At 39.4% G+C, this 27,724-nt stretch overlaps 1 protein-coding gene across 1 annotated transcript in view; it reads left to right on the forward strand.

The window, feature by feature from the left end:
* The window catches only part of LOC127419258 (versican core protein-like), a 66,904-nt gene that overhangs the window by 24,191 nt on the left and 14,989 nt on the right, over positions 1 to 27,724 (forward strand). The window contains exons 7-8 of the mRNA XM_051660524.1: positions 24,911 to 25,024; positions 25,174 to 25,287. Coding sequence (XP_051516484.1) covers positions 24,911 to 25,024; positions 25,174 to 25,287 — 228 coding nt within the window. The remainder of the gene's footprint in view (positions 1 to 24,910; positions 25,025 to 25,173; positions 25,288 to 27,724) is intronic.

A 27,724-nucleotide genomic window follows, 5' to 3' on the forward strand; every position in this document is an offset into this window, starting at 1 on the left:
ACAAGAAATATTTAAAAACTGTCCAAATTTGTGAAGAGACATTGAATGTCTCATAATTTCTTTTAATTAAATATTACCTTATCGTTTACGAATATCAGAGACCCCAATTATTGAACTAATTTAAATTCACCAAGAAAACGTTTAGACTTAAACATAAACGAGTCCTTTTATTACTTTCTGCTATCAAAGCAACTGCAAGCTTTTTTTCTCTCTTCCAAATACGTTTTCAATGTTTATTGTGCACACCACCCACTTTCTTGCGTGGCAAGCTCGTAAAATCGCCCCTCTGTGACGCTTTCTGCAATGCTCATCATGTGGAGGGCAATGCGGCGCTTGACGCTGCCGTTGAACGGAGCGTTGATGCCTCGACTCAACTCGTGTGAAATGCGCTTTACAATGATGAAAGAACATTACTGAAACTCAAAATTATTATTATTTGTCTATTATTGTGGTCTTTTCTGATAAAAGCCATGCTCAGCAGTTTAAATAGGCTACTGTAGGAAAATGATACCATAGATCTGCTTTGTGTTTATAATTCTTACACTGAAGTCAATAGATTTGTAGCCATGCAAGTTTTAATAAAGGAGAAGGTAAGGACGTTATTGAAACTCACTATTATTAAACTATTATTGTTGTCTTTTTGGATGAAAAATAATGCTCAGACTGAAGGAAGACTATAGATCTGCTTTGTTCTTTTAATGCTTAAACACTATAAAGTCTCTTGGTAGATTACGGTCATGAACGACTCAAAATGATTCACTGACTCACTCATAGCACATAAGATGCTCATTTGTTGCCACCTAGTGACATTTCCAGAAGGGGTCACTGAACTAATCAGTGAACAAATTTGTGAAACAGAAGCAAACCTCACCAAAATACTCTTTATTTTGCCACTAATTCTGCACAATTGTAAACTTGAATTAACTTGAATCACTAAAATAGCTGGAATTGGTGCTTTTAGCTTATTCTTTAAAAAAAATTCCCCAGAAAATGTTTTCGTGGACCAGTGATTGTCTTACCTTTTTCGCCCCTCATGAGTTTGCATCCCTGTAATTTGTTGTGACATTGCAAGAACAAATCTACAAATTAGAAAAGAAGCAAATTTGTTGTTTTTTCATTACCCATTCAGCGCTCTTACCACCTGTGACCTCACACAGTGCATCCGGTTAAAATTTAAAGACTACAATGCATTTGTTGTTCAAAACACACACAAGGGTCCTGAACAGGATGAAGTATGTCTTTTTTCTGTGTACTCTGAAATTAACTACATTTACTTTCTCAATCTGTCTGAAATTGCCCCCATGCTTCAAAAATAGGCTTGTCTACATTATTCACAAATAATTCTTTTGTCAAATATTCAAGACATAACATCTGATAAATCTAGACACAGTGTAGCCTACCTCTGTGACTTGTTTTTTTTTTTTTTTTTGCATAGCCGAATTTCATACATTACAAGTAAACACACTACTAAGATGGACAGAAAACATGGACAAATTCTTGAAAAGGAAAAATATTGACGATGGTTAGCCTATGTGGGATAATGGTGTGCCGTATAATTTTTTAGTCGTAAAAAGTGTGCCGTGGCAAAGGTTGGGAAACACTGTCTTAGAGGATGCCCTAACAAATCTGTTCTCTGAGTGCTCTCTGTCAGTGAGTGCAAGTTTGGCTAAATGTAACCTTGGACCCTTACCAGCATAAACATATAGGTCTGTTGGGGCACTGAAGTCTGGACGCTACAGCATGGCTGATGTCGTCTCTACAGCAGAGTCTCCTCTGTGTGGAGACAGCTGAGTTGCCAGAAGCTGGAAGTGAAGGGAGTGTAAATGTGGCTTTCTTCAGTTGGCCATGCCTGTTTGGTTACATTTTTTTTAGGACCAAAGGACAGCAAGGATGTAATAACGAAGCATTACACATTTCATGTAAAAATATTATGAAATAAAGATTAAACTAATAAGTTCAGGCTGGATGTTGGCCAGGATTGCTAAGTGCAGTGAGGTAATGATTTAGGCACAAAAGCACATTTGTGCCTGCATTCAGCCCTCTGCACTGCTCCCCTTTTTTTAGCATACTCCAGCTTGTTAATAAGTGATGGCTATTTTTTTCAGCTGCATTAAATGACGCTGGGAACGTTGGGCTTGGCCATTGCCTTGTGTCTGAAAGCTGGGCCATAAACGGCAAATGAGAAAGAGAGGAGGAGGGGGTTGAGGGGTTCTGTCTATCCAGATTCACGTTGGCTTAACCAGGTGTCTGCATATTTGAACATCTACCCCTGCAGTTCCAACTTCTCAAGTTCTCATCCACTAATCAAGTTCAGCTTGTGTGAAATATCGGTACCTTTCCAATCTCGAAACAGGCATGCTTGTATATCAGCAGTTGTGTATATCAGTAGTATAATTTATATATCTGCAGTTGTGGGGAGTGTTTATCTGAAGGCCAAAGTGTGTAACTTGGTGTTCTGGCCAATTTCCCCCATTGGCCCATATCAATCATGGCCTCCTAATAATCCCCATCCATGAATTGAATCTATCACTCTACTCTCTCCTTTCCACCAATAGCTGGTGTGTGGTGAGCGTACTGAAGCACAATGGCTGCCGTCGCATGGTGGTTGAGGAGAGTCCCCTGTTCTCTATGTAAAGTGCTTTGAGTGTAGAGTCAGAAAAGTGTATATACTGTAAGTGTAAAATTCATTCATTCATTCAATGTTGCTGTAAGGAGATATCTATAGAAACGTTAGATCTGGTGGATCTATAGGGCTTTAGTTTGTTGCAGTATGTCCTGTTTACTGAGGAAGGTAGGAACAGGATGTCTGTCTTTGCTCTGGGCTTTGATGATGCAGTTACTGTCAGGACATTTTGTGGACAGGACCATGGAAAGACCAATTGTATTGTTTGATGATTTCTTTCAGTGTAGTTCTGAGTTCATCAACTTCTAAAAGATAATTTACCACAAACATTTGATATCTCTTTTTGTCTTCATTACCCCAAGGCTCTTAAAGGGATAATTCCATCATTATTTGCTCACCCTCATGTTGTTCCAAACACATATTACTTTTTTCCTCTGTGGAACACAAAAGGAGAAGTTTGTATGTTTTTTCCAGTCACCATTCACTTTCATTGCATCATTTTTTCATACAATAGAAGTAAATAGTGACTGTGGCTGCCTCAGTAAACAACGAATGAAGAACTTTCATTTGTTTTTGACGATAGCTTCACACATTCAGATAAGCAGTTCACTAGTTGGCTGATTGTGCTTATTAAACCACAAAATACTTCGATTTAATTATATAAAAATATAATATGCATATGCTACGCACTTCAAGGTTTATGAATGCTCTCTGTCATCTACACACACACACAGAGCGTGCATGATGATCATGATGCAGCGTATGAGCGGCCGGTTTCACACATTCACTTTGAAGCACGCAACACATGCAGATTCTATATGTATTTCATTAAATCTCAGGTTTTAGTGCTTTTGTTACCACACAAGGACATATCACGATTTTACTTTATTTTTTTGTGCATTCATACATTAATTTTATCCCAAATATGTCAAATTATGTGACATTCCACATGTTATTGCTAATCACTTTTTATGACTGGATTCCACGAATCCACATCGCATAAATCATACGATCCATACACTGCAACTCCAAATTTTTAGCACTGCCACAACTTAGGCAGAGGCTAAGATTAATCGTAAATGCATTTAATCGACCATCTGTGAACATGTAAACTAAGCGATAAAGACGATTTTGCCCTGCTACAATAGAAATCATTTGCGATCTCTAAAATGTGTCTCAGATGGCAAAATCGTGGTCAGAATTGTACAGTGTGCACCTGGCTTCAGAAAGGAAAGTGCATAAAAACATAATGAATTATTCACATACTACTTTGCTTACTTTACAAAGCATTTTCTTTTTTCAACAGTTACTCAAAATCTGATGCCATTTGAAGAGCCACAGTCACACACTTCAAAGGTGGCAGTCATCCATGAGGTACCTGATGAGTCTGGTCCTACTGTTGGTGAGCCATTTGTTGCAAGTGGGTACTCTGATTTCTTCTCCCCTCTAGCGGTCACCATGTCCCCAACACTGAGCTTCATAAATGGCAAGCATGAGGTGACACTTCAGCCCAAACATGATCCGTCAGAAGTAAGAGGAGGTACGTTTGGAAGTGAGTCCCTTGCCACACACAACTACACACAAATCGATGAACAAAGGGAAACAATATTTGAATATGATAGTTCATTAGGAGAAGTTGGCAAAACACCACATGAATACCTGGTGTCAGGATCTTCAGTGGTATCCCCCTTGTTCTCCACCACCCTTAATCCAGACTATGAATTTGGCCAAGGATCAATAGTAGTTGAGTCCACTCCACCATCAACTCCCATGGAAATCAGTAAAGAGGAGACTCTCATAGCAGAAGGAACCATTATGCCAAGCATTTCATCCTCTGCCTCAACTGAAAAACACTCATCTTTAAAAACAGTATACCTAGCTCAGGAACCAACGGTTAAACCATTACAGACCACTTTGGATAATCGTGACAATACTGAGTCGTCTATGGCTCCAAACACATTAGTGCATAACAGAAGCTCAACTGACACAGAGACTACTGACATAATTAGCAAAGAGTTCACAACAAGTTCTTCATTGTGCACTGCAACCAAATCAGACCAGGAACTCACCAAAACATCTTCTGATATGACTAAAACAATCTCAGTGGCTACCACAACAGATGCTGAGATTGACTCTACGCTTGACTCAACATTAACAAGCACAGTGCAAACATCTGGATCATTGAGCATTGAATACTCAACAGGAAGCACAGTCACAAGTCAATATGATATCACATCACACAGCACAACAATCACTGAAAGTGTTACACAGGAAAAAGCTCAGCCTTCCGAGTCCACCGTCACTGATGCATCAGGGACTATGTACTCCTCTACACAAACAGAACATTTAGATAATGCATCTGAAAGCACTGTCACAAGCACAATGACTTTAGAGAAGACAACAGCCAAAGATGTGCTGTCACCATCAAGTTTTACACCAGTTTACCCATCTTCAGAATCTGATGGTTCTGGAGATGAGACCTCTGATATGTTTGGAAAAGATTTTACAACAACAAGCACTTCATTGTCAACCAGAACTACATCAAACGAAGAACTCATCAAAACAATTCTTGCTACAACTAAAACAATCACAATGGCTAGCTCAACAGATGCTGAGATTTTAAAAGATCAGAAAAGTGAAGCACATACCAAAGAACCTGTTTCAACTCTTGACTCTACTGTAACTGCCACAATACATACAAGTCAAGATATTTCATCAGACAGAGAAACTGCCACAGTGAGTGTAAAAGAGGAAAAACTGACATCAGCAAAACCATCTGAATCCACCTTTCAAGATGTGTCAGACACTCTGTTTTCTTCTGCAACAATAGAACATTTAGATGATATATTATCTGAACGCGCTGTAACTAGTACAATGACATCAGAAAAATCAACAGCCAAAGATAAGCTATCACCATCAGGTTTTACATCATTTTTCCCATCTTCAGAATCAGAATCCGGAGATGAGACCTCTGATATGTTTATCAGAGAACTCACAACAAGTTCTTCATTGTTCACCTCTACCTCATCAGATAAAGACCTTACCAAAACAGCATCTCATACAACAGTTACAGTTTCAGTAGCTAGTTCACAAGTTGCAGAGACTTCAAGACATCAGACAACCGAGACAGATAACAAAGAACCTTTTACCACTCTTGACTCCACAGTAACTAGTACAGTCTATACATCTGGATCATTGAGCACTGAGTACTCAGCAAGAAGCCCAGTCACAATTCAAAATTTTACATCACATAGAGCAACAACCATAGAGGGTGTGACGGAGAAAAAAGTAACATCAGAAAAGCCAACCCAGTCTGACATCATTGATGTGTCAGAGCCTCCGTCAGAACATACTGAACATTTAGATGATAAATTATCTGAAAGCACTGCCAGAAGCACAATGACATCAAAGATGACAACAGACAAAGATTTGCTGTCACTGTCTAGTTTTGTATCAGTTTTGCCATTTTCTGAATCTGATGCTTCAGGAGATGAAACCTCCAATATGCTAAGCAAAGAATTCACGGCAACAATTTCATTATTGTTCACCACAACCAAATCAGACCAAGAACTATCCAAAACACCTACAACTAAAACAACCTCAGTGGTTAGCTCAACAGATGCTGAGCTTGTAAAAGATCAGACAAGTGAAACACATAGCAAAGAACCTGTGTCAACTCTTGACTCCACTGTAACTTACACAGTACATACAAATCAAGACCTTACATCAGACAGGGCAACAACCACACTGAGTGTGACAGAGGAAAAACAGACATCTGAAACACCATCTGAATCCACCATTACTGATGTGTCAGAGACTCTGTTCTCTTCTGCGACAACAGAACATTTAGATGACATATCTGAAAGCACTGTCACAATCACAATTACATCAGACAAATCAACAGACAAAGATGTGCTGTCACAGTCAAGTTTTACATCAGTTTTGCCAATTTTAGAATCTGATGGTTCAGGAGATGATACCTCTGGTATGTTTGGCAAAGATTTCACAACAACAAGGTCTCCATTGTTCACAACAACCAAATCAGACCTAGAACTCACCAAAACAGCATCTGATAAAACAGGAACAATATCAGTGCCTAGCTCACCAGTTGCTGAGACTGCAAGACCTCAGACAACTGAGACACATAGCAAAGAACCAGTTACCACTCTTGACTCCACTGTAACTAGCACAGTGCATACATCTGGATTATTGAGCACTGAGTACTCAACTGAAAGCACAGTCACAAGTCAAAATATTATATTAGAGAGCACAACAATCGCACACAGTGTCACAGAGGAAAAAGGGTTATCATCAAAGCCATCCGAATCCACCATCACTGATGCGTCAGACACTCTATTCTACTCTATACAAACAGATCATTTAGATGATAAATTACCTGAAAGCACTGTTACAATGACATCAGAGAGGACAACAGCCAAACATGTGCTGTCACAGGCAAGTTTAACATCAGTTTTGCCATATTCAGAAACGGATGGTTCAGGAGATGAGTCCTCTGATATGATTAACAAAGAGTTTACAACAAGTACTTCATTGTTTACTACAACCAAATCAGACCAAGAACTCACCACAATCTCAGTGGCTAGCTCAAGAGATGCTGAGCTTGTAAAAGATCAGACAAGTGAAGCACATAGCAAAGAACCTGTGTCAACTCTTGACTCCACTTTAACTTACACAGTACATTCAAGTCAAGACCTAACATCAGACAGGTTAAAACCCACAATGAGTGGGACAGAAGAAAAACAGACATCTGCAATACCATTTGAACCCACCATTACTGAGGTGACAGAGACACTAATCTCTTCTGAGATGACAGAACATTTAGATGATAAATTATCTGAAAGCACTGTCACAAGAACAATGACATCAGCCAAATCAACAGACAAAGATGTGCCGTCACCATCAAGTTTTTCATCAGTTTTGCCAACTTTAGATTCTGATGGTTCAGGAGATGAGATCTCTGATGTGTTTGAAAAATATTTCACAACAACATGGACTTCATTGTCAACCAGAACTACATCAAACCAAGAACTCATCAAAGCAATTCTTGATACAACCAAAACAATCACAATGGCTAGCTCAACAGATGCTGAGATTTTTAAAGATCAGACAAGTGAAGCACATACCAAAGAACCCGTTTCAACTCTTGACTCTACTGTAACTACCACAATACATACAAGTCAAGATATTACATCAGACAGAGAAACTGCCACAGTGAGCATAAAAGAGGAAAAACTGACATCAGCAAAACCATCTGAATCCACCCTTCAAGATGTGTCAGATACACTGTTTTCTTCTGCAACAACAGAACATTTAGATGATATATTATCTGAACGCGCTGTAACCAGCACAATGACATCAGAAAAATCAACAGCCAAAGATAAGCTGTCACCATCAGGTTTTACATCAGTTTTCCCATCTTCAGAATCTGATGGTTCCGAAAATGAGACCTCTGAAATGTTTATCAAAGAACTGACAACAAGTTCTTCATTGTTCACCAGTACCACATCAGACAAAGACCTTACCAAAACAGCATTTCATACAACAGCTACAATGTCAGTAGCTAGCTCACAAGTTGCAGAGACTTCAAGACATCAGACAACCAAGACAGATAACAAAGAACCTGTTACCACTCTTGACTCCACAGTAACAAGTACAGTCTATACATCTGGATCACTGAGCACTGAGTACGCAACAAGAAGCCCAGTCACAATTCAAAATTTTACATCACACAGAGCAACAACCACAGAGGGTGTGACGGAGAAAAAAGTAATGTCAGAAAAGCCAACCCAGTCTGACATCATTGATGCGTCAGAGGCTCCGTCTGCACATACTGAACATTTAGATGATAAATTATCTGAAAGCACTGCCAGAAGCACAATGACATCACAGATGACAACAGACAAAGATGTGCTGTCACTGTCTAGTTTTGTATCAGTTTTGCCATTTTCTGGATCTGATGCTTCAGGAGATGAGACCTCCAATATGCTGAGCAAAGGATTCACGACAACAAGTTCCTTATTGTTCGCCACAACCAAATCATACCTAGAACTCACCAAAACAGCATCTGATAAAACAGAAACAATATCAGTGCCTAGCTCACCAGTTGCTGAGACTGCAAGACCTCAGACAACTGAGACACATAGCAAAGAACCAGTTACCACTCTTGACTCCACTGTAACTAGCACAGTGCATACATCTGGATTATTGAGCACTGAGTACTCAACTGGAAGCACAGTCACAAGTCAAGATATTATATTACAGAGCACAACAACAGCACACAGTGTCCCAAAGGAAAAAGGATTATCATCAAAGCCATCCGAATCCACCATCACTGATGCGTCTGACACGCTATTCTACTCTATACAAACAGATCATTTAGATGATAAATTACCTGAAAGCACTGTTACAATGACATCAGAGAGGACAACAGCCAAAGATGTGCTGTCACAGGCAAGTTTAACATCAGTTTTGCCATCCTCAGAAACAGAAGGTTCAGGAGGTGAGTCCTCTGATATGATTAACAAAGAGTTTATAACAAGTTCTTCATTGTTTACTACAACCAAATCAGACCAAGAACTCACCACAATCTCAGTGACAAGCTCAAGAGATGCTGAGCTTGTAAAAGATCAGACAAGTGAAGCACATAGCAAAGAACCTGTGTCAACTCTTGACTCCACAGTAACTTACACAGTACATACAAATCAAGACCTTACATCAGACAGGGCAACAACCACAGTGAGTGTGACAGAGGAAAAACAGACATCTGAAACACCATCTGAATCCACGATTACTGATTTGTCAGAAACTCTGTTCTCTTCTGCGACAACAGAACATTTACATGACATATTATCTGAAAGCACTGTCACAAGCCCAATTACTTCAGACAAATCAACAGACAAAGATGTGCTGTCACCATCAAGTTTTACATCAGTTTTGTCAATTTTAGAATCTGATGGTTCAGGAGATGAGACCTCTGGTTTGTTTGGCAAAGATTTCACAACAACAAGGTCTACATTGTTCACCACAACCAAGTCAGACCTAGAACTCACCAAAACAGCATCTGATAAAACAGGAACAATATCAGTGCCTAGCTCACCAGTTGCTGAGGCTGCAAGACCTCAGACGACTGAGACACATAGCAAAAAACCAGTTACCACTTTTGACTCCACGGTAACTAGCACAGTGCATACATCTGGATTATTGAGCACTGAGTACTCAACTGGAAGCACAGTCACAAGTCAAGATATTATATTACAGAGCACAACAACCGCACACAGTGTCCCAAAGGAAAAAGGATTATCATCAAAGCCATCCGAATCCACCATAACTGATGCGTCCGACACGCTATTCTACTCTATACAAACAGATCATTTAGATGATAAATTACCTGAAAGCACTGTTACAATGTCATCAGAGAGGACAACAGCCAAAGATGTGCTGTCACAGGCAAGTTTAACATCAGTTTTGCCATCCTCAGAAACAGATGGTTCAGGAGGTGAGTCCTCTGATATGATTAACAAAGAGTTTATAACAAGTTCTTCATTGTTTACTACAACCAAATCAGACCAAGAACTCACCACAATCTCAGTGACAAGCTCAAGAGATGCTGAGCTTGTAAAAGATCAGACAAGTGAAGCACATAGCAAAGAACCTGTGTCAACTCTTGACTCCACAGTAACTTACACAGTACATACAAATCAAGACCTTACATCAGACAGGGCAACAACCACAGTGAGTGTGACAGAGGAAAAACAGACATCTGAAACACCATCTGAATCCACGATTACTGATTTGTCAGAAACTCTGTTCTCTTCTGCGACAACAGAACATTTACATGACATATTATCTGAAAGCACTGTCACAAGCCCAATTACTTCAGACAAATCAACAGACAAAGATGTGCTGTCACCATCAAGTTTTACATCAGTTTTGTCAATTTTAGAATCTGATGGTTCAGGAGATGAGACCTCTGGTTTGTTTGGCAAAGATTTCACAACAACAAGGTCTCCATTGTTCACCACAACCAAGTCAGACCTAGAACTCACCAAAACAGCATCTGATAAAACAGGAACAATATCAGTGCCTAGCTCACCAGTTGCTGAGGCTGCAAGACCTCAGACGACTGAGACACATAGCAAAAAACCAGTTACCACTTTTGACTCCACGGTAACTAGCACAGTGCATACATCTGGATTATTGAGCACTGAGTACTCAACTGGAAGCACAGTCACAAGTCAAGATATTATATTACAGAGCACAACAACCGCACACAGTGTCCCAAAGGAAAAAGGATTATCATCAAAGCCATCCGAATCCACCATAACTGATGCGTCCGACACGCTATTCTACTCTATACAAACAGATCATTTAGATGATAAATTACCTGAAAGCACTGTTACAATGTCATCAGAGAGGACAACAGCCAAAGATGTGCTGTCACAGGCAAGTTTAACATCAGTTTTGCCATCCTCAGAAACAGATGGTTCAGGAGGTGAGTCCTCTGATATGATTAACAAAGAGTTTATAACAAGTTCTTCATTGTTTACTACAACCAAATCAGACCAAGAACTCACCACAATCTCAGTGACAAGCTCAAGAGATGCTGAGCTTGTAAAAGATCAGACAAGTGAAGCACATAGCAAAGAACCTGTGTCAACTCTTGACTCCACAGTAACTTACACAGTACATACAAATCAAGACCTTACATCAGACAGGGCAACAACCACAGTGAGTGTGACAGAGGAAAAACAGACATCTGAAACACCATCTGAATCCACGATTACTGATTTGTCAGAAACTCTGTTCTCTTCTGCGACAACAGAACATTTACATGACATATTATCTGAAAGCACTGTCACAAACCCAATTACTTCAGACAAATCAACAGACAAAGATGTGCTGTCACCATCAAGTTTTACATCAGTTTTGTCAATTTTAGAATCTGATGGTTCAGGAGATGAGACCTCTGGTTTGTTTGGCAAAGATTTCACAACAACAAGGTCTCCATTGTTCACCACAACCAAGTCAGACCTAGAACTCACCAAAACAGCATCTGATAAAACAGGAACAATATCAGTGCCTAGCTCACCAGTTGCTGAGGCTGCAAGACCTCAGACGACTGAGACACATAGCAAAAAACCAGTTACCACTTTTGACTCCACTGTAACTAGCACAGTGCATACATCTGGATTATTGAGCACTGAGTACTCAACTGGAAGCACAGTCACAAGTCAAGATATTATATTACAGAGCACAACAACCGCACACAGTGTCCCAAAGGAAAAAGGATTATCATCAAAGCCATCCGAATCCACCATCACTGATGCGTCCGACACGCTATTCTACTCTATACAAACAGATCATTTAGATGATAAATTACCTGAAAGCACTGTTACAATGACATCAGAGAGGACAACAGCCAAAGATGTGCTGTCACAGGCAAGTTTAACATCAGTTTTGCCATCCTCAGAAACAGATGGTTCAGGAGGTGAGTCCTCTGATATGATTAACAAAGAGTTTATAACAAGTTCTTCATTGTTTACTACAACCAAATCAGACCAAGAACTCACCACAATCTCAGTGACAAGCTCAAGAGATGCTGAGCTTGTAAAAGATCAGACAAGTGAAGCACATAGCAAAGAACCTGTGTCAACTCTTGACTCCACAGTAACTTACACAGTACATACAAATCAAGACCTTACATCAGACAGGGCAACAACCACAGTGAGTGTGACAGAGGAAAAACAGACATCTGAAACAACATCTGAATCCACGATTACTGATTTGTCAGAAACTCTGTTCTCTTCTGCGACAACAGAACATTTACATGACATATTATCTGAAAGCACTGTCACAAACCCAATTACTTCAGACAAATCAACAGACAAAGATGTGCTGTCACCATCAAGTTTTACATCAGTTTTGTCAATTTTAGAATCTGATGGTTCAGGAGATGAGACCTCTGGTTTGTTTGGCAAAGATTTCACAACAACAAGGTCTCCATTGTTCACCACAACCAAGTCAGACCTAGAACTCACCAAAACAGCATCTGATAAAACAGGAACAATATCAGTGCCTAGCTCACCAGTTGCTGAGGCTGCAAGACTTCAGACGACTGAGACACATAGCAAAAAACCAGTTACCACTTTTGACTCCACTGTAACTAGCACAGTGCATACATCTGGATTATTGAGCACTGAGTACTCAACTGGAAGCACAGTCACAAGTCAAGTTATTATATTACAGAGCACAACAACCGCACACAGTGTCCCAAAGGAAAAAGGATTATCATCAAAGCCATCCGAATCCACCATCACTGATGCGTCCGACACGCTATTCTACTCTATACAAACAGATCATTTAGATGATAAATTAACTGAAAGCACTGTTACAATGACATCAGAGGGGACAACAGCCAAAGATGTGCTGTCACAGGCAAATTTAACATCAGTTTTGCCATCCTCAGAAACAGATGGTTCAGGAGATGAGTCCTCTGATATGATTAACAAAGAGTTTATAACAAGTTCTTCATTGTTTACTACAACCAAATCAGACCAAGAACTCACCACAATCTCAGTGACAAGCTCAAGAGATGCTGAGCTTGTAAAAGATCAGACAAGTGAAGCACATAGCAAAGAACCTGTGTCAACTCTTGACTCCACAGGAACTTACACAGTACATACAAATCAAGACCTTACATCAGACAGGGCAACAACCACAGTGAGTGTGACAGAGGAAAAACAGACATCTGAAACACCATCTGAATCCACGATTACTGATTTGTCAGAAACTCTGTTCTCTTCTGTGACAACAGAACATTTACATGACATATTATCTGAAAGCACTGTCACAAGCCCAATTACTTCAGACAAATCAACAGACAAAGATGTGCTGTCACCATCAAGTTTTACATCAGTTTTGTCAATTTTAGAATCTGATGGTTCAGGAGATGAGACCTCTGGTTTGTTTGGCAAAGATTTCACAACAACAAGGTCTCCATTGTTCACCACAACCAAGTCAGACCTAGAACTCACCAAAACAGCATCTGATAAAACAGGAACAATATCAGTGCCTAGCTCACCAGTTGCTGAGACTGCAAGACCTCAGACGACTGAGACACATAGCAAAAAACCAGTTACCACTTTTGACTCCACTATAACTAGCACAGTGCATACATCTGGATTATTTAGTACTGAGTACTCAACTGGAAGCACAGTCACAAGTCAAGATATTATATTACAGAGCACAACAACCGCACACAGTGTCCCAAAGGAAAAAGGATTATCATCAAAGCCATCCGAATCCACCATCACTGATGCGTCCGACACTCTATTCTACTCTACACAAACAGATCATTTAGATGATAAATTACCTGAAAGCACTGTTACAATGACATCAGAGGGGACAACAGCCAAAGATGTGCTGTCACAGGCAAGTTTAACATCAGTTTTGCCATCCTCAGAAACAGATGGTTCAGGAGATGAGTCCTCTGATATGATTAACAAAGAGTTTATAACAAGTTCTTCATTGTTTTCTACAACCAAATCAGACCAAGAACTCACCACAATCTCAGTGACAAGCTCAAGAGATGCTGAGCTTGTAAAAGATCAGACAAGTGAAGCACATAGCAAAGAACCTGTGTCAACTCTTGACTCCACAGTAACTTACACTGTACATACAAATCAAGACCTTACATCAGACAGGGCAACAACCACAGTGAGTGTGACAGAGGAAAAACAGACATCTGAAACACCATCTGAATCCACGATTACTGATTTGTCAGAAACTCTGTTCTCTTCTGTGACAACAGAACATTTACATGACATATTATCTGAAAGCACTGTCACAAGCCCAATTACTTCAGACAAATCAACAGACAAAGATGTGCTGTCACCATCAAGTTTTACATCAGTTTTGTCAATTTTAGAATCTGATGGTTCAGGAGATGAGACCTCTGGTTTGTTTGGCAAAGATTTCACAACAACAAGGTCTCCATTGTTCACCACAACCAAGTCAGACCTAGAACTCACCAAAACAGCATCTGATAAAACAGGAACAATATCAGTGCCTAGCTCACCAGTTGCTGAGACTGCAAGACCTCAGACGACTGAGACACATAGCAAAAAACCAGTTACCACTTTTGACTCCACTATAACTAGCACAGTGCATACATCTGGATTATTTAGTACTGAGTACTCAACTGGAAGCACAGTCACAAGTCAAGATATTATATTACAGAGCACAACAACCGCACACAGTGTCCCAAAGGAAAAAGGATTATCATCAAAGCCATCCGAATCCACCATCACTGATGCGTCCGACACTCTATTCTACTCTACACAAACAGATCATTTAGATGATAAATTACCTGAAAGCACTGTTACAATGACATCAGAGAGGACAACAGCCAAAGATGTGCTGTCACAGGCAAGTTTAACATCAGTTTTGCCATCCTCAGAAACAGATGGTTCAGGAGATGAGTCCTCTGATATGATTAAAAAAGAGTTTATAACAAGTTCTTCATTGTTTACTACAACCAAATCAGACCAAGAACTCACCACAATCTCAGTGACAAGCTCAAGAGATGCTGAGCTTGTAAAAGATCAGACAAGTGAAGCACTTAGCAAAGAACCTGTGTCAACTCTTGACTCCACTGTAACTTACACAGTACATACAAATCAAGACCTTACATCAGACAGGGCAACAACCACAGTGAGTGTGACAGAGGAAAAACAGACATCTGAAACACCATCTGAATCCACGATTACTGATTTGTCAGAGACTCTGTTCTCTTCTGCGACAACAGAACATTTAGATGACATATTATCTGAAAGCACTGTCACAAGCCCAGTTACTTCAGCCAAATCAACAGACAAAAATGTGCCATCACCATCAATTTTTACATTAGTTTTGCCAACTTTAGATTCTTATGGTTCAGGAGATGAGATCTCTGATGTGTTTGAAAAAGATTTCACAACAACAAGGACTTCATTTTCAACCAGAACTACATCAAACCAAGAACTCATCAAAACAATTCTTGATACAACCAAAACAATCACAATGGCTAGCTCAACAGATTCTGAGATTTTTAAAGATCAGACAAATGAAGCACATACCAAAGAACCTGTTTCAACTCTTGACTCTACTGTAACTACCACAATACATACAAGTCAAGATATTACATCAGACAGAGAAACTGCCACAGTGAGCGTAAAAGAGGAAAAACTGACATCAGCAAAACATTCTGAATCCACCCTTCAAGATGTGTCAGACACTCTGTTTTCTTCTGCAATAACAAAACATTTAGATTATATATTATCTGAGCACACTGTAACCAGCACAATGACATCAGAAAAATCAACAGCCAAAGATAAGCTGTCACCATCAAGTTTTACATCAGTTTTTCCATCTTCAGAATCTGATGGTTCTGAAAATGAGACCTCTGATAAGTTTATTAAAGAACTGACAACAAGTTCTTCATTGTTCACCAGTACCACATCAGACAAAGACCTTACCAAAACAGCATTTCATACAACAGTTCCAATTTCAGTAGCTAGCTCACAAGTTTCAGAGACTTCAAGACATCAGACAACCGAGACAGATAACAAAGAACCTTTTACCACTCTTGACTCCACAGTAACTAGTACAGTCTATACATCTGGATCATTGAGCACTGAGTACTCAGCAAGAAGCCCAGTCACAATTCAAAATTTTACATCACACAGAGCAACAACCACAGAGGGTGTGACAGAGAAAAAAGTAATGTCAGAAAAGCCAACCCAATCTGATATCACTGATGCGTCAGAGGCTCCGTCTGCACATACTGAACATTTAGATGATAAATTATCTGAAAGCACTGCCAGAAGCACAATGACATCACAGATGACAACAGACAAAGATGTGCTGTCACTGTCTAGTTTTATATCAGTTTTACCATTTTTTGAATCTGATGCTTCAGGAGATGAGACCTCCGATATGCTGAGCAAAGAATTCATGACAACAAGTTCCTTATTGTTCACCACAACCAAATCAGACCAAGAACTATCCAAAACACCTACAACTAAAACAATCTCAGTGGTTAGCGCAACAGATGCTGAGCTTGCAAAAGATCAGACAAGTGAAGCACATAGCAAAGAACCTGTGTCAACTCTTGACTCCACTGTAACTTACACAGTACATACAAATCAAGACCTTACATCAGACAGGGAAACAAACACAGTTAGTGTTACAGAGGAAAAACAGACATCGACAAAACCATTTGAATCCGCAATCACAGATGTGTCAGAGACTCTGTTATTTTCTGCAAAGACTGAACATTTAGATGATGAATTATCTGAAAGCACTTTCAGAAGCACAATTACACCAGGAAGAACAACAGCCAAAGATGTGCAGTCATCAAGTTTTACATCAGCTTTGCCATCTTCAGAGGCATTTGGCTCAGGAGATGAGACCTCTGATATGTTTACCAAGGAATTCACAGGACGTTCTTCATTGTTCACCACAACCACATTAGATCAAGAACTCACCAAAACAGCATCTTATAAAACAGGAACAATTTCAGTGCCTAGCTCACTAGCTGATAAGACTGAAAGACATCAGACAACTGAGACACATAGCAAAGAACCGGTTACCACTCTTAACTCCACTGTAACTAGCACAGGGCATACATCTGGATTATTTATCACTGAGTACTCAACAGGAAGAACAGTCACAAGTCAAGATATTATTTTACAGAGCACAGCAACCACACACGGTGTCACAGAGGAAAAAGAGTTATCAGCAAAGCCATCCGAATCCACCATCACTGATGCATCTGACACGCTATTCTACTCTACACAAACAGACCATTTAGATGAGAAATTATCTGAAAGCACTGTCACAATGACATCAGAGAGGACAGCAGCCAAAGATGTGCTGTCACTGGCAAGTTTCACATCATTTTTGCCATCTTCAGAAACTGATGGTTCAGGAGATGAGACTTCTGATATGATTATCAAAGAGTTTACAACAACCAAGTCAGACCAAAAACTCACCACAATCTCAGTAGCTAGCTCAACAGATGCAGAGATTGTAAAAGATCACACAAGTGAAGCACATACAAAAGAACCTGTTTCAACTGTTGACTCCACTGTATCTAGCACAGTATATACAAGGCAAGATATTACACCACACAGGGCTTTAATATCTGAAAGCACTATAACAAGCACAATGACACTGTCAAATTTTACATCAGTTTTGACAACTTCAGAAACTGATGGTTCAGGAGATGAGACCTCTGATATTTTTGGCAAAGTTTTCACAACAATGTCTTCTATGTTCACCACAACTACATCAGACCAAGAAATATCCCAAACAGAGTCTGAAACAACAAGAACAATTTCAGTGCCTAGCTCACATGTTGCTGTGACTGCAAGACATCAGACAACAGAGACATATATCAATGAACCTGTTGCCACTCTAGACTCCACTGTAACTAGCAAAGTGCATAGATTTGGATCCTTGAGTACAGGAAGCACTGTTGATGATATTACATCACACAGCGCAACAACAGCAAGTGTCACAGCAAAGTCATCCACCATTATTGATATATCAGAGGCTCTCTTCTCATCTACACAAACAGAACATTTAGATGAGAAATTATCTGAAAGCACTTTCACAAGCACAATGACATCAGATAAGACAACAGCCAAAGATATGCTGTCACCATTAAGTTTTACATCAGTTTTGCCATCTTCAGAATGGGATGGTTCAGGAGATGATACCTCCGATATATTTACTAATTTGTTTACAACAATTTCTTCACTGGTCACTACAACCAAATCAGACCAAGAATTCACCAATACTGCAACTGATACAACAGAAACAATTTCAGAGCCTAGCTCACAAGTTGCCAAGGCTGCAAGTCTTCAGACAGCTGAAACACATGACCCTACTATAACAAAAGCAGTGAATACATTTGGATCACTGAGCACTACAACCACAGTTACAAGTCAAGATATCATATCACATATTACAACAACCAGAGCGAGTGTCATGGCAAAGCCATCTGAGTCCACCATCATCAATGCATCAGAGGCTCTGTTCTTCTCTGCACAGACAGAGCATTTAGATGATAAATTATCTGATAGCACTGTCACGATGACATCAGAGAAGACAACAGCAAGTGATGTGCTGTCACTGTCAAGTTTTACATCAGCTTTGCCATCATCTGATGGTTCAGGAGATGAGACCTCTGATATGCTTACCCAAGACTTCACAAGTTCTCCAATGTTCATCACAACCACATCAGAGAAAGAACTAACCCAAACTCCTTCTGAGAAAACAGCAACTATTTCAGTGCCTAGCTCACAATTTGTTGAGACTACAAGGTATCAGACAACTGAGACACATAGCAAAGAACCTGCTACCAATCTTGACTCTACTGTGCCTACCATTGTGCAGACATTTGGATCCTTGTACACAACAACAACAACAGTCACAAGTCAAGATGGTATTTCATCATTCAGTACACTAACCACAGCAAGTGACACAGTAAAGCCATCAGAGTCTACCATCATTGATGCATCAGAGGCCCTGTACTACTCTACTCAGGCAGAACATTTAGATGATAAATTATCAGAAAGTACTGTCATAATGACACCAGTGAAGACAACTTCCAAAAGTGTCCTATCACAGTCAAGTTTTACATCAGTTTTGCCATCTTTAGAATCTGACGGTTCAGGAGATGAGACCTCTGATATGTTTAGCAAAGAATCCACAACAAGTTCTTCATTGTTCACCACATCCGCATCAGACCAAGACCTCACCAAAATTGCATCTGATACAACAGGAACAACTTCAGTGCCAAGCTCACAAGTTGCTGAGACTACAAGACATCAGAAAACTGAGAAACATAGCAAAGAGCCTTTTACCACTCTTGACTCCATTGTAACTGGCACAGTTCAGACATCTGGATCCTTGAGCACAAGAAACACAGTCACTAGTTCTGAACATTTTAGTGCCAACAGTTTTGAAAATGAAGTCTTTGATGATGATGGCTCTGGTGGTGAAATGTCCCCTGCTGTTGTAGAAGCAATTCCTCCCCAAGTTATACCATCAGAGGAAGAAACAACTGCTGTTGGTCTTGTGTCAACTCCTGGTTCTGAAGCTCAGCCATCAGAAAAATTGACAGCAATATCAGTGTCTACAAAGGATGCACTAGAGAACACAATTCAAACAACTGTAAAGAGTGGAGAAGGTAGATCAAGTTCATTTTTTACTCTCACAGAGAAGGAAGGCTTAGGTCAGCAGACACTAGAGATTTTCACCACACCACCCTCATCTATGATAAAAACAATCACAGGTCAAGAGGCCATGACACCTCAAAGAGCCAAAACTACTGCAGGTATTGTAACAGAGCTTGTCTCCCCAACAACAACATTTCCAAGGATTAGCTACACTACAAAGGAACCTACTAGAATTAGCTTCGAAACAACAGATTCACTTATATCAAGCAACACCACAGCAGGGAAAATTGGACTTGCCCGCATCCTAACAGAATCAGTTAGATTAAGTCACACAACACAATTTCCACAACACATGTCAAACTACACAACAAAAGAGCCTGTTAGTACTAAGCACACAGAGTCAAATGTTCCCACAGTATCAGCAAGACCGTATCATTCAATTACAGAATCACAAATGATTAAACATACCACAGAATCCATTATGAATATTGCAGTTGGATCAAACAAACCTAGCTACACTTCAGCAACAACAATAAAATCTGTCCACACCACACCTTCAGAAAGAGTAAGCCAAAGAACGACTGATTATTTTAAGCATGACCATACATCTACAGTCACTGCCAGTTACACAAAAAGTTCGGCTCATCTAAGCACAGGAAAAGAAATTACGTCATCTAGCAATCACTCAATAACTTTACCTGTAGATGCAGAGGATGACACAATAGATGATGAAGGATCAGGGGAGCAGTTTACAGAGAAGTCCCCTCACATGCATATTTCATCAGCACCCATCAAACCTCAGACTGGTTCTCCCACAGTAGGTATGACCAGTGCTGCCTTTACAGCACTTGACAGGGACATCACTATAACACATAGTTCAAGTCCCAACACACCTGCCTTTGAAGACATAGAGGGCTCGGGTGTCACAGAAGATGACCAGGAGACCACTCAACTAGAGGGTTCTGGTGAAGAGGCCAAAGTGACGCCAACAACAGAAATGTATGATAATTACATTGTGGCCACTGATGAGGCAGAAATCAGTTATGCTAACCACACATCAGAGCCTGTCTTGAGATTTGAAAGTTCCACCCATTCCACATCCCTCACAACTGAATCGACAATGCTGCCTATCACAGTCCAAACAGCAGTGACAGTCTCACCTACTAAAAGAAGCAGTGAAATCACAGATGAAATTGAAATAGATGAAGATGATGGTTCTGGTGGTGAAATATCCCCTGCAGGTCATGAGTCACTTCCTAAAGCTTCACCATCAGAGGACAAGACATCTATAACCACAATCACACAGAAAGTAGTTTCACATTCAACCGAAGATGCAGCATCTGATCCAACACTGTCAAGCACATCTGAGGCTGCATCATTTTTAGAGGGACAAAGTACCGTACAGTCAAACACTACAGAAACAGACTTAGAGGGGTCGGAATTATCAACCACTAAGGATATCCAACAATTTACCTCACCAGAAGGATCCGCTGTTGTGACAACAGAAACACCCATGACTAAAACATATGAAGACCTGACTGTAAGAACTGATGAAGCAGAAATTGATGAGGCAGAGGAGAAAACAGTCACTGGCTCTACACATTTTATACATCAGTCATCTTCATCCCCATCTCCTTCATTTCTTAGCTCCACCCAGCCAACTGTAATATTTGCAACTTCCATTTCAGACGATGGGAGTGGGGATATAACAGAAGACTCAACTGAGGGTGATGGAGCAGAAGATGATGGTTCAGGTGATGACACAACTCCTTTGACATCAAGACCTTTGCTATCGAGCTCACACAGAACCACAGCACCTGAAATGCAGAGTGTGTTATCAAGCACAAATGCTGAAAGGTCCACTATAGTTTCAGTGACAGCACAGACAGAGCAGGACAATTCTGTTGGACTCAACTTAGTGTCAACAGCCACTAGCTTTACTGCTCTTCACTCATATTTTACATCTTCTGATGTTGTAATCAGCCACACTACATTGCCTACATTAGTGACGTCATCAGGTCCTATTTCCACCCCTGCACCATCTGTCTTCCATAAGGACCATACTGATCAGCAATTTACAACTATTACCCCAACAAGCATGGTCTTAATATTCACTGAGGATGAGGAGGATGAAGATAAGCTATCCTCAGCAGTAACAGAGAGTATGAGAGATAACATAATCAAACCAGAGGTTATCACTAAAGATGACATTATGATTGATGCAGATACTGTTTCTATGTTAGAGCAATCTTCACCTTTTGCCCCTACAATCATCACAAAAGAGGCGGCTGGCATAACAGCAATTTTCATGACACCACAGCCCTCAGGAATTATGACAGAAGAACCAGAGGGACCTGGAATAGATGGCACTGAGTTAAATCAGTTACATGCATCATATGAAACATCCACAGAAGGGATATCAATTAAACAAACAACATCAGCACCAGATGTCCTGCAGAGCAGATCAACATATGCAGATGAGGGAACCCAAGCAACCCAAACACAAACTCCTGAGACTACTGAAGCTGATGTACCTGAACACACACAAGATGGTCAGACCTCTGGAGAATCCACAGAAATTACAATGGAGACACTGACTGATGATTATTCAGGTGACACCGTATCTACTGAAGATTATACTGTCAAAACATTCACTTTAACTCCCAAGCCATCTCATGCATCTACCATGTATACAGGCAAAGTCACAGAAATGGTCCCAACTGAAAAGGACACTTCTGAGGATGCTGTAAATGTTCAGACCATATCAACACAAGCATTCATAACCAAAAAGGATATAATGTCACCAACATCCTTAGTAAGAGTAGTTTCCAAATTGACAACACATCTACCTCTGCATCCTATATCTTCTGAGGTGGAAGCTTCAAGTGACATTAAAGAACAAGATGAACCAATTCAAACAACTATGTCTAGCCAAAGTTTTACTTCGTCATTTGCTGTTACAGGTAGTTCTCTTTATGTTGATTCTGTTTCACTTGAGGAGGTAAATAACTTTACTGGAGATGGCTTAACATCTGCTTCACCAAGTCATGTAGAGACTGTTTCTATAGACAGTCCAGATGAGATCACAGAATCTGAACAGTCAGCAGTCTCTACAGAATCAGATTTAGCAAGCACTGAATTCTTCCATACAGATGCCACATCAGATCATATGTCTGTCACAAATTCATTGAGCACAAGCATGGCTGAACCTTTTAAACTCACAGCAAGTACATACACTGAAACAGCAGTAACAGATGATGTAATAGACTTAACAGATCAAACGGAGGAAACATCAGCATGCATTGATAACATCAAACCCAGTAGTTCCTCTTATGATGAGGTAACTGAGGGAAGTGAATTAACAAGCACAGACAGATCACCCATCTCTGGAATTTCAGAGGAAACTAAAAGTCCATTATTTTCATTAACAGGCGATGGCTCAGGTGACCAAACCTTTGGAATGTTTACAGAAGGATTGACTGATTTAACAGTCTTTCCATTAACAGCAACAGATGAAGAATCCACTTTGTTAAACCATTCAGTGTCATTATCTGTGGAGACAGATATTATGATTCACTTGGCAACAACATCTATGCCTAAAGGAATTACAGTAACTGATGGCGAACCGTATCAGCAAGCTTTGTCTGAGATGACACTTACACATAAGCCAGACACAGATACTAGCACAAATGCAGATGTGCCAATGCCATCAACAACCATTTCTATACCTCTTATGTCTGCATCAAAATTGAATACAACTACAGAGACAGCAACAATGGTACAATTTCTTTCATCTACACACATACCAAGGGTGACTGACAGAACAGGACCTACACAGTTAACCAACACCCCAGACAGTTTTGATTATACATCACTTTCATTTGAGAATGATGTAGCAAATTATGAAGCAAAAACTGAACCTTACAGAATAGAAATTATACCAGATTTAATTAACACAACCGAATCAGCAGCAGAAGATGAGACAAGCATTGATGACATCACACAAACTGAAGGTAAGGAGAGCTTTGAGACCATGTCGCTACTTGATTTTGAAACAAGTGTTGATACTAACTCAGAAACAGAAATGGTCACTGCCACTGAGACCTCCTCAAGACCTGAGGAGGACAGTACAACTGGTATTGTTGGAAGTACAGAACCAGAAGTTTTGAGTACTTTTGAGACCAGCTCTCTGCCTGACACTGAAACAAGCATCAATACCACCATACAACCAAACATTGAGAGTGAAACTACCTTTGTGAGTGCCTCAAGAACTGAGAGTGAGACTTCAGTTACCAGCTCACCAAACACATTGAGTAGAACAAGCATTAGTAGTTCAAGTGATTCAAGGACCAGCTCTTTTGAGGAGGTAAACACCATATCATCCATTAAAAATCACACCTTGACGAAACCTTTCGATGTCACACATGCACTTGTAAGTTCTGCTGCTGTAAGTGAAGAAAGAGTTGAGTATACAGCCCATCCCAAAGGAAATGATATAGGACTCATGACCACCCCACAACCTAAATATGAAGGTTCTGCAACTACTAGTAGCTCAATTAGCAGCTCTGAGGATTCAGTCATCATCCCATGGTCTGATGAGGTTGAGACAGTGATTCTGTCCACTATAACAACTTCACCCATGCTTTGGACACCCGAATCTGAGGTGAAGTTTGTCAGTAAGGAAACCACCTCAAGTAAACAAGAGGTAGCTGGTCAGATTAAGGAAGATGTAACGCCTATGACTGAGATTCCAGTTCAGGAAACAGAAGAAACTTTAATGCCTACAATTCAGAAAGAGACTGCAACACCATTTTCTTCTTATGATGATGTTTCTGAAGCAACTTTAGTTAAAAGCTCACCTCCAACTACACAGAAGGAAAGTGCAACACGCAGTGCAGCAGACCTTGCATATACAATTATTGGGACATTTGACATTCCAGGTAGGATATAAAAAAGGAATTTGTATTTTCTATACATATACCAATATACTTATTTTGTATTTGCCCAATGACATGTCTATATCCTCCCTCTTTTACCACAGGTGTTCACACCTGTTCTGACAATGTTTGCTTGAATAGAGGTTCTTGTGTAAATGTGGGTGGTGCTCATATCTGCAGCTGTCCATCTGGATACAGTGGTGAACGTTGTGAAATAGGTATGGAATTTTAGAATTACGTGAACCATTCATTTATTAACTGCAGCTTTTTGTGGCTTCAGCAGACTGTTGAACTTGCTTCTTTATCTTAATATGCTCAAGTACATTATTTACTCACATTAAATACCTTTTTATTTATTTTTTATTAGACATTGATGAATGTCACTCAAACCCATGTCATAATGGAGGAACATGTATTGATGGCCTGAACTCTTTCACCTGTTTATGTCTACCAAGTTATGCAGGACAACTGTGTGAGCAAGGTAAGATTATTAGGGGACAAGCACCAAAGGTGCGTAGGCATGTATTGGATCTGCTAGTGTTTTTATTATTATTATTCTGCCATTTCTGGCTGTGAGTCCATGACAGCCCATTATATCATAAGGTAAAAAAGCTGTGAAATTTGGCACACTGACAGAGGTGAATCTTACTTGTCAAAAGTGATGCCATGAGTGCATTACCCTTAAAGGGATAGTTCACCCAAAATGAAAATTCTCTCATCATTTACTTACCCTCATGCTATCCCAATTGTGTATGACTTTCTTTCTTCAGCAGAACACAAACAAAGATTTTTAGAAAAATATCTCAGCTCTGTAGGTCCATAAAATGCAAGTGGATGGTGATCAACACTTTAAAGCTCCAAAAAGCACAGACAGTCATAAATGTAATCCATATGACTCTTTTGGTTAAATCAATGTCTTCTAAAGTGAAACAATCTCTTTAGGTGAGAATCATTGCTGGTGGCAAATTTAGAGTCTTTACCTAAAATCCTTTAACACCACCAACAACTCAAGGTTGCACTTCTGTTTATACTAATAACTTTGAACCAAGGCCTTGAAACAGAATTATTCTCCCACTGATTACTTGGCTTATGCCGAGTCGAATGCATACCAATATTTTCTGCTCAACTATGTTTTCCATCATTTAAAATCTTTCCATCATTTAAAATTGTCTTTAAAAAAAAAATTTGTTTTTCAAAATCCTCCTAGGACTTACATCCAGTTTGCAATAAATTTGGTGCAAATCATCTAGAGATATCCTCAAAACATTATAAATAGCTTTTTGATAGACCAAACCATTATCATATAACGCTTTAACGAATTTAACCATTTTGAATTTCATTAAAAATATACTTTTTCAAACTCCTCAGCGTTCATCATATCTTCCCCAAATTTTGGTCAGATCTTCAGACCATGCTGGCAAAAGATTATTAAAAGCGTTTTAATAAACCAAACCATTCTCGTGTAACACATCATTAAATTCGATGGCAAGACGCCAAAAAGGATCTGCGGCTGTATCTCAGCAATGCTTTTACATATTGACATGAAACTTTGCATGTGTCATTGTGGCCATGCCCTGCCCCTGCCCCTGCCCCTGACCATACTATATAAATTTGGTGACAGTGCCACTTATTGGTCAAAATGTACAAGCAGTTTGATTGACATTTTAAATAATTCTACTAATGGCTTTTAAACCACCTTAATCATATCATATCTAGTGATCATTTTAGACAATCTAATATTATTGATGTTGTTGCCAATGATGTTCTTGGCCCTGTAATTGCTGCTTGCAGATATACTGTATTATTTAAAGGCTATGAAATTAAATTATGTTTTTGCCCATCAGCCATAGTGGCTGGCAAATGCCCAATTTTACCAGCCATATCAATTATACAGGGGTTCAAATAATCACTGCAGTTACAGCACTAGATCTGACAACTTAATCTGATATGCTATAAAGCTACTGTAGAAACTGTTGTCGAGATGCACCTCATCTGCCTCTTTATACAAAAATACTCAGACGTATTTCACAGACATGAGCTTGGTGGATCTGACTAGATCCTGATAGATAATAGGCTTGATGTAATAAGCTTGGTGTGTTCCAAAAACATTGAATGAAGTAGACTGGCATAATGATGTTATACTTTCCAGTTTAAGAGGATGCCTTTTCTCACAGCTCATTTGAGCACAGCTGTTAAGAACATCACTTTTTTCCTCTATTTTAGACATTAATTTACAGTTTTACATGGATGACATCACTTTCTTGAGAGTTTAATCCTTTTGAAAATATTGAAAGCGCTCATACTAATATCAAAATACTCCAAAAAAGAAAATACAAATACAAATAGCATAACCTTATACAAAACTTCTCAGCCCAACTCACATCTGGTCTTTGTCAGAATAAAAAAAATAAAAAATAAAAAGTGACGGCATGAGTGCATTACTAACCCACTCTGATGAGTGCTCTTCATCTTAAGATTGTTGAATGTTGCATTAGTACAGATAAAGATACTAGGAAGTGTCTCCTGCATCAATGTGTCCACAGAAACTACACAGAAATGCTGAAGTCACTCAGTGATTCAGCAGTGATTCGGTCAGTGTCTAAATTTTCAGACACAGCTGCTTTCAGATTATTTTACCAAATAAAAAAAAATAAAAAACAGCAAGGTACTGACTACTACAATACTAAATAGAATCTAAGAGAATTTAAGTTATACTTTAAAGTCATTTTGTCAAGTCATAGGTCAACTTTGGTTCATGCATTTTCATCTTTTATATTTGATCTTTTAAGCATGACATTTTTTTAAAGGGATAGTTCACCCAAATGGAATGTTAATTAATTAATTAATTAATTTTTAATTAATTTTCTTTATTTATCACACATTATACATTTGCACATATACAGTGAAATTCTTCTTTT

The sequence above is a fragment of the Myxocyprinus asiaticus genome, chromosome 3 (assembly GCF_019703515.2).
Source record: "Myxocyprinus asiaticus isolate MX2 ecotype Aquarium Trade chromosome 3, UBuf_Myxa_2, whole genome shotgun sequence".
NCBI classification, from domain to species: Eukaryota; Metazoa; Chordata; class Actinopteri; order Cypriniformes; family Catostomidae; genus Myxocyprinus; species Myxocyprinus asiaticus.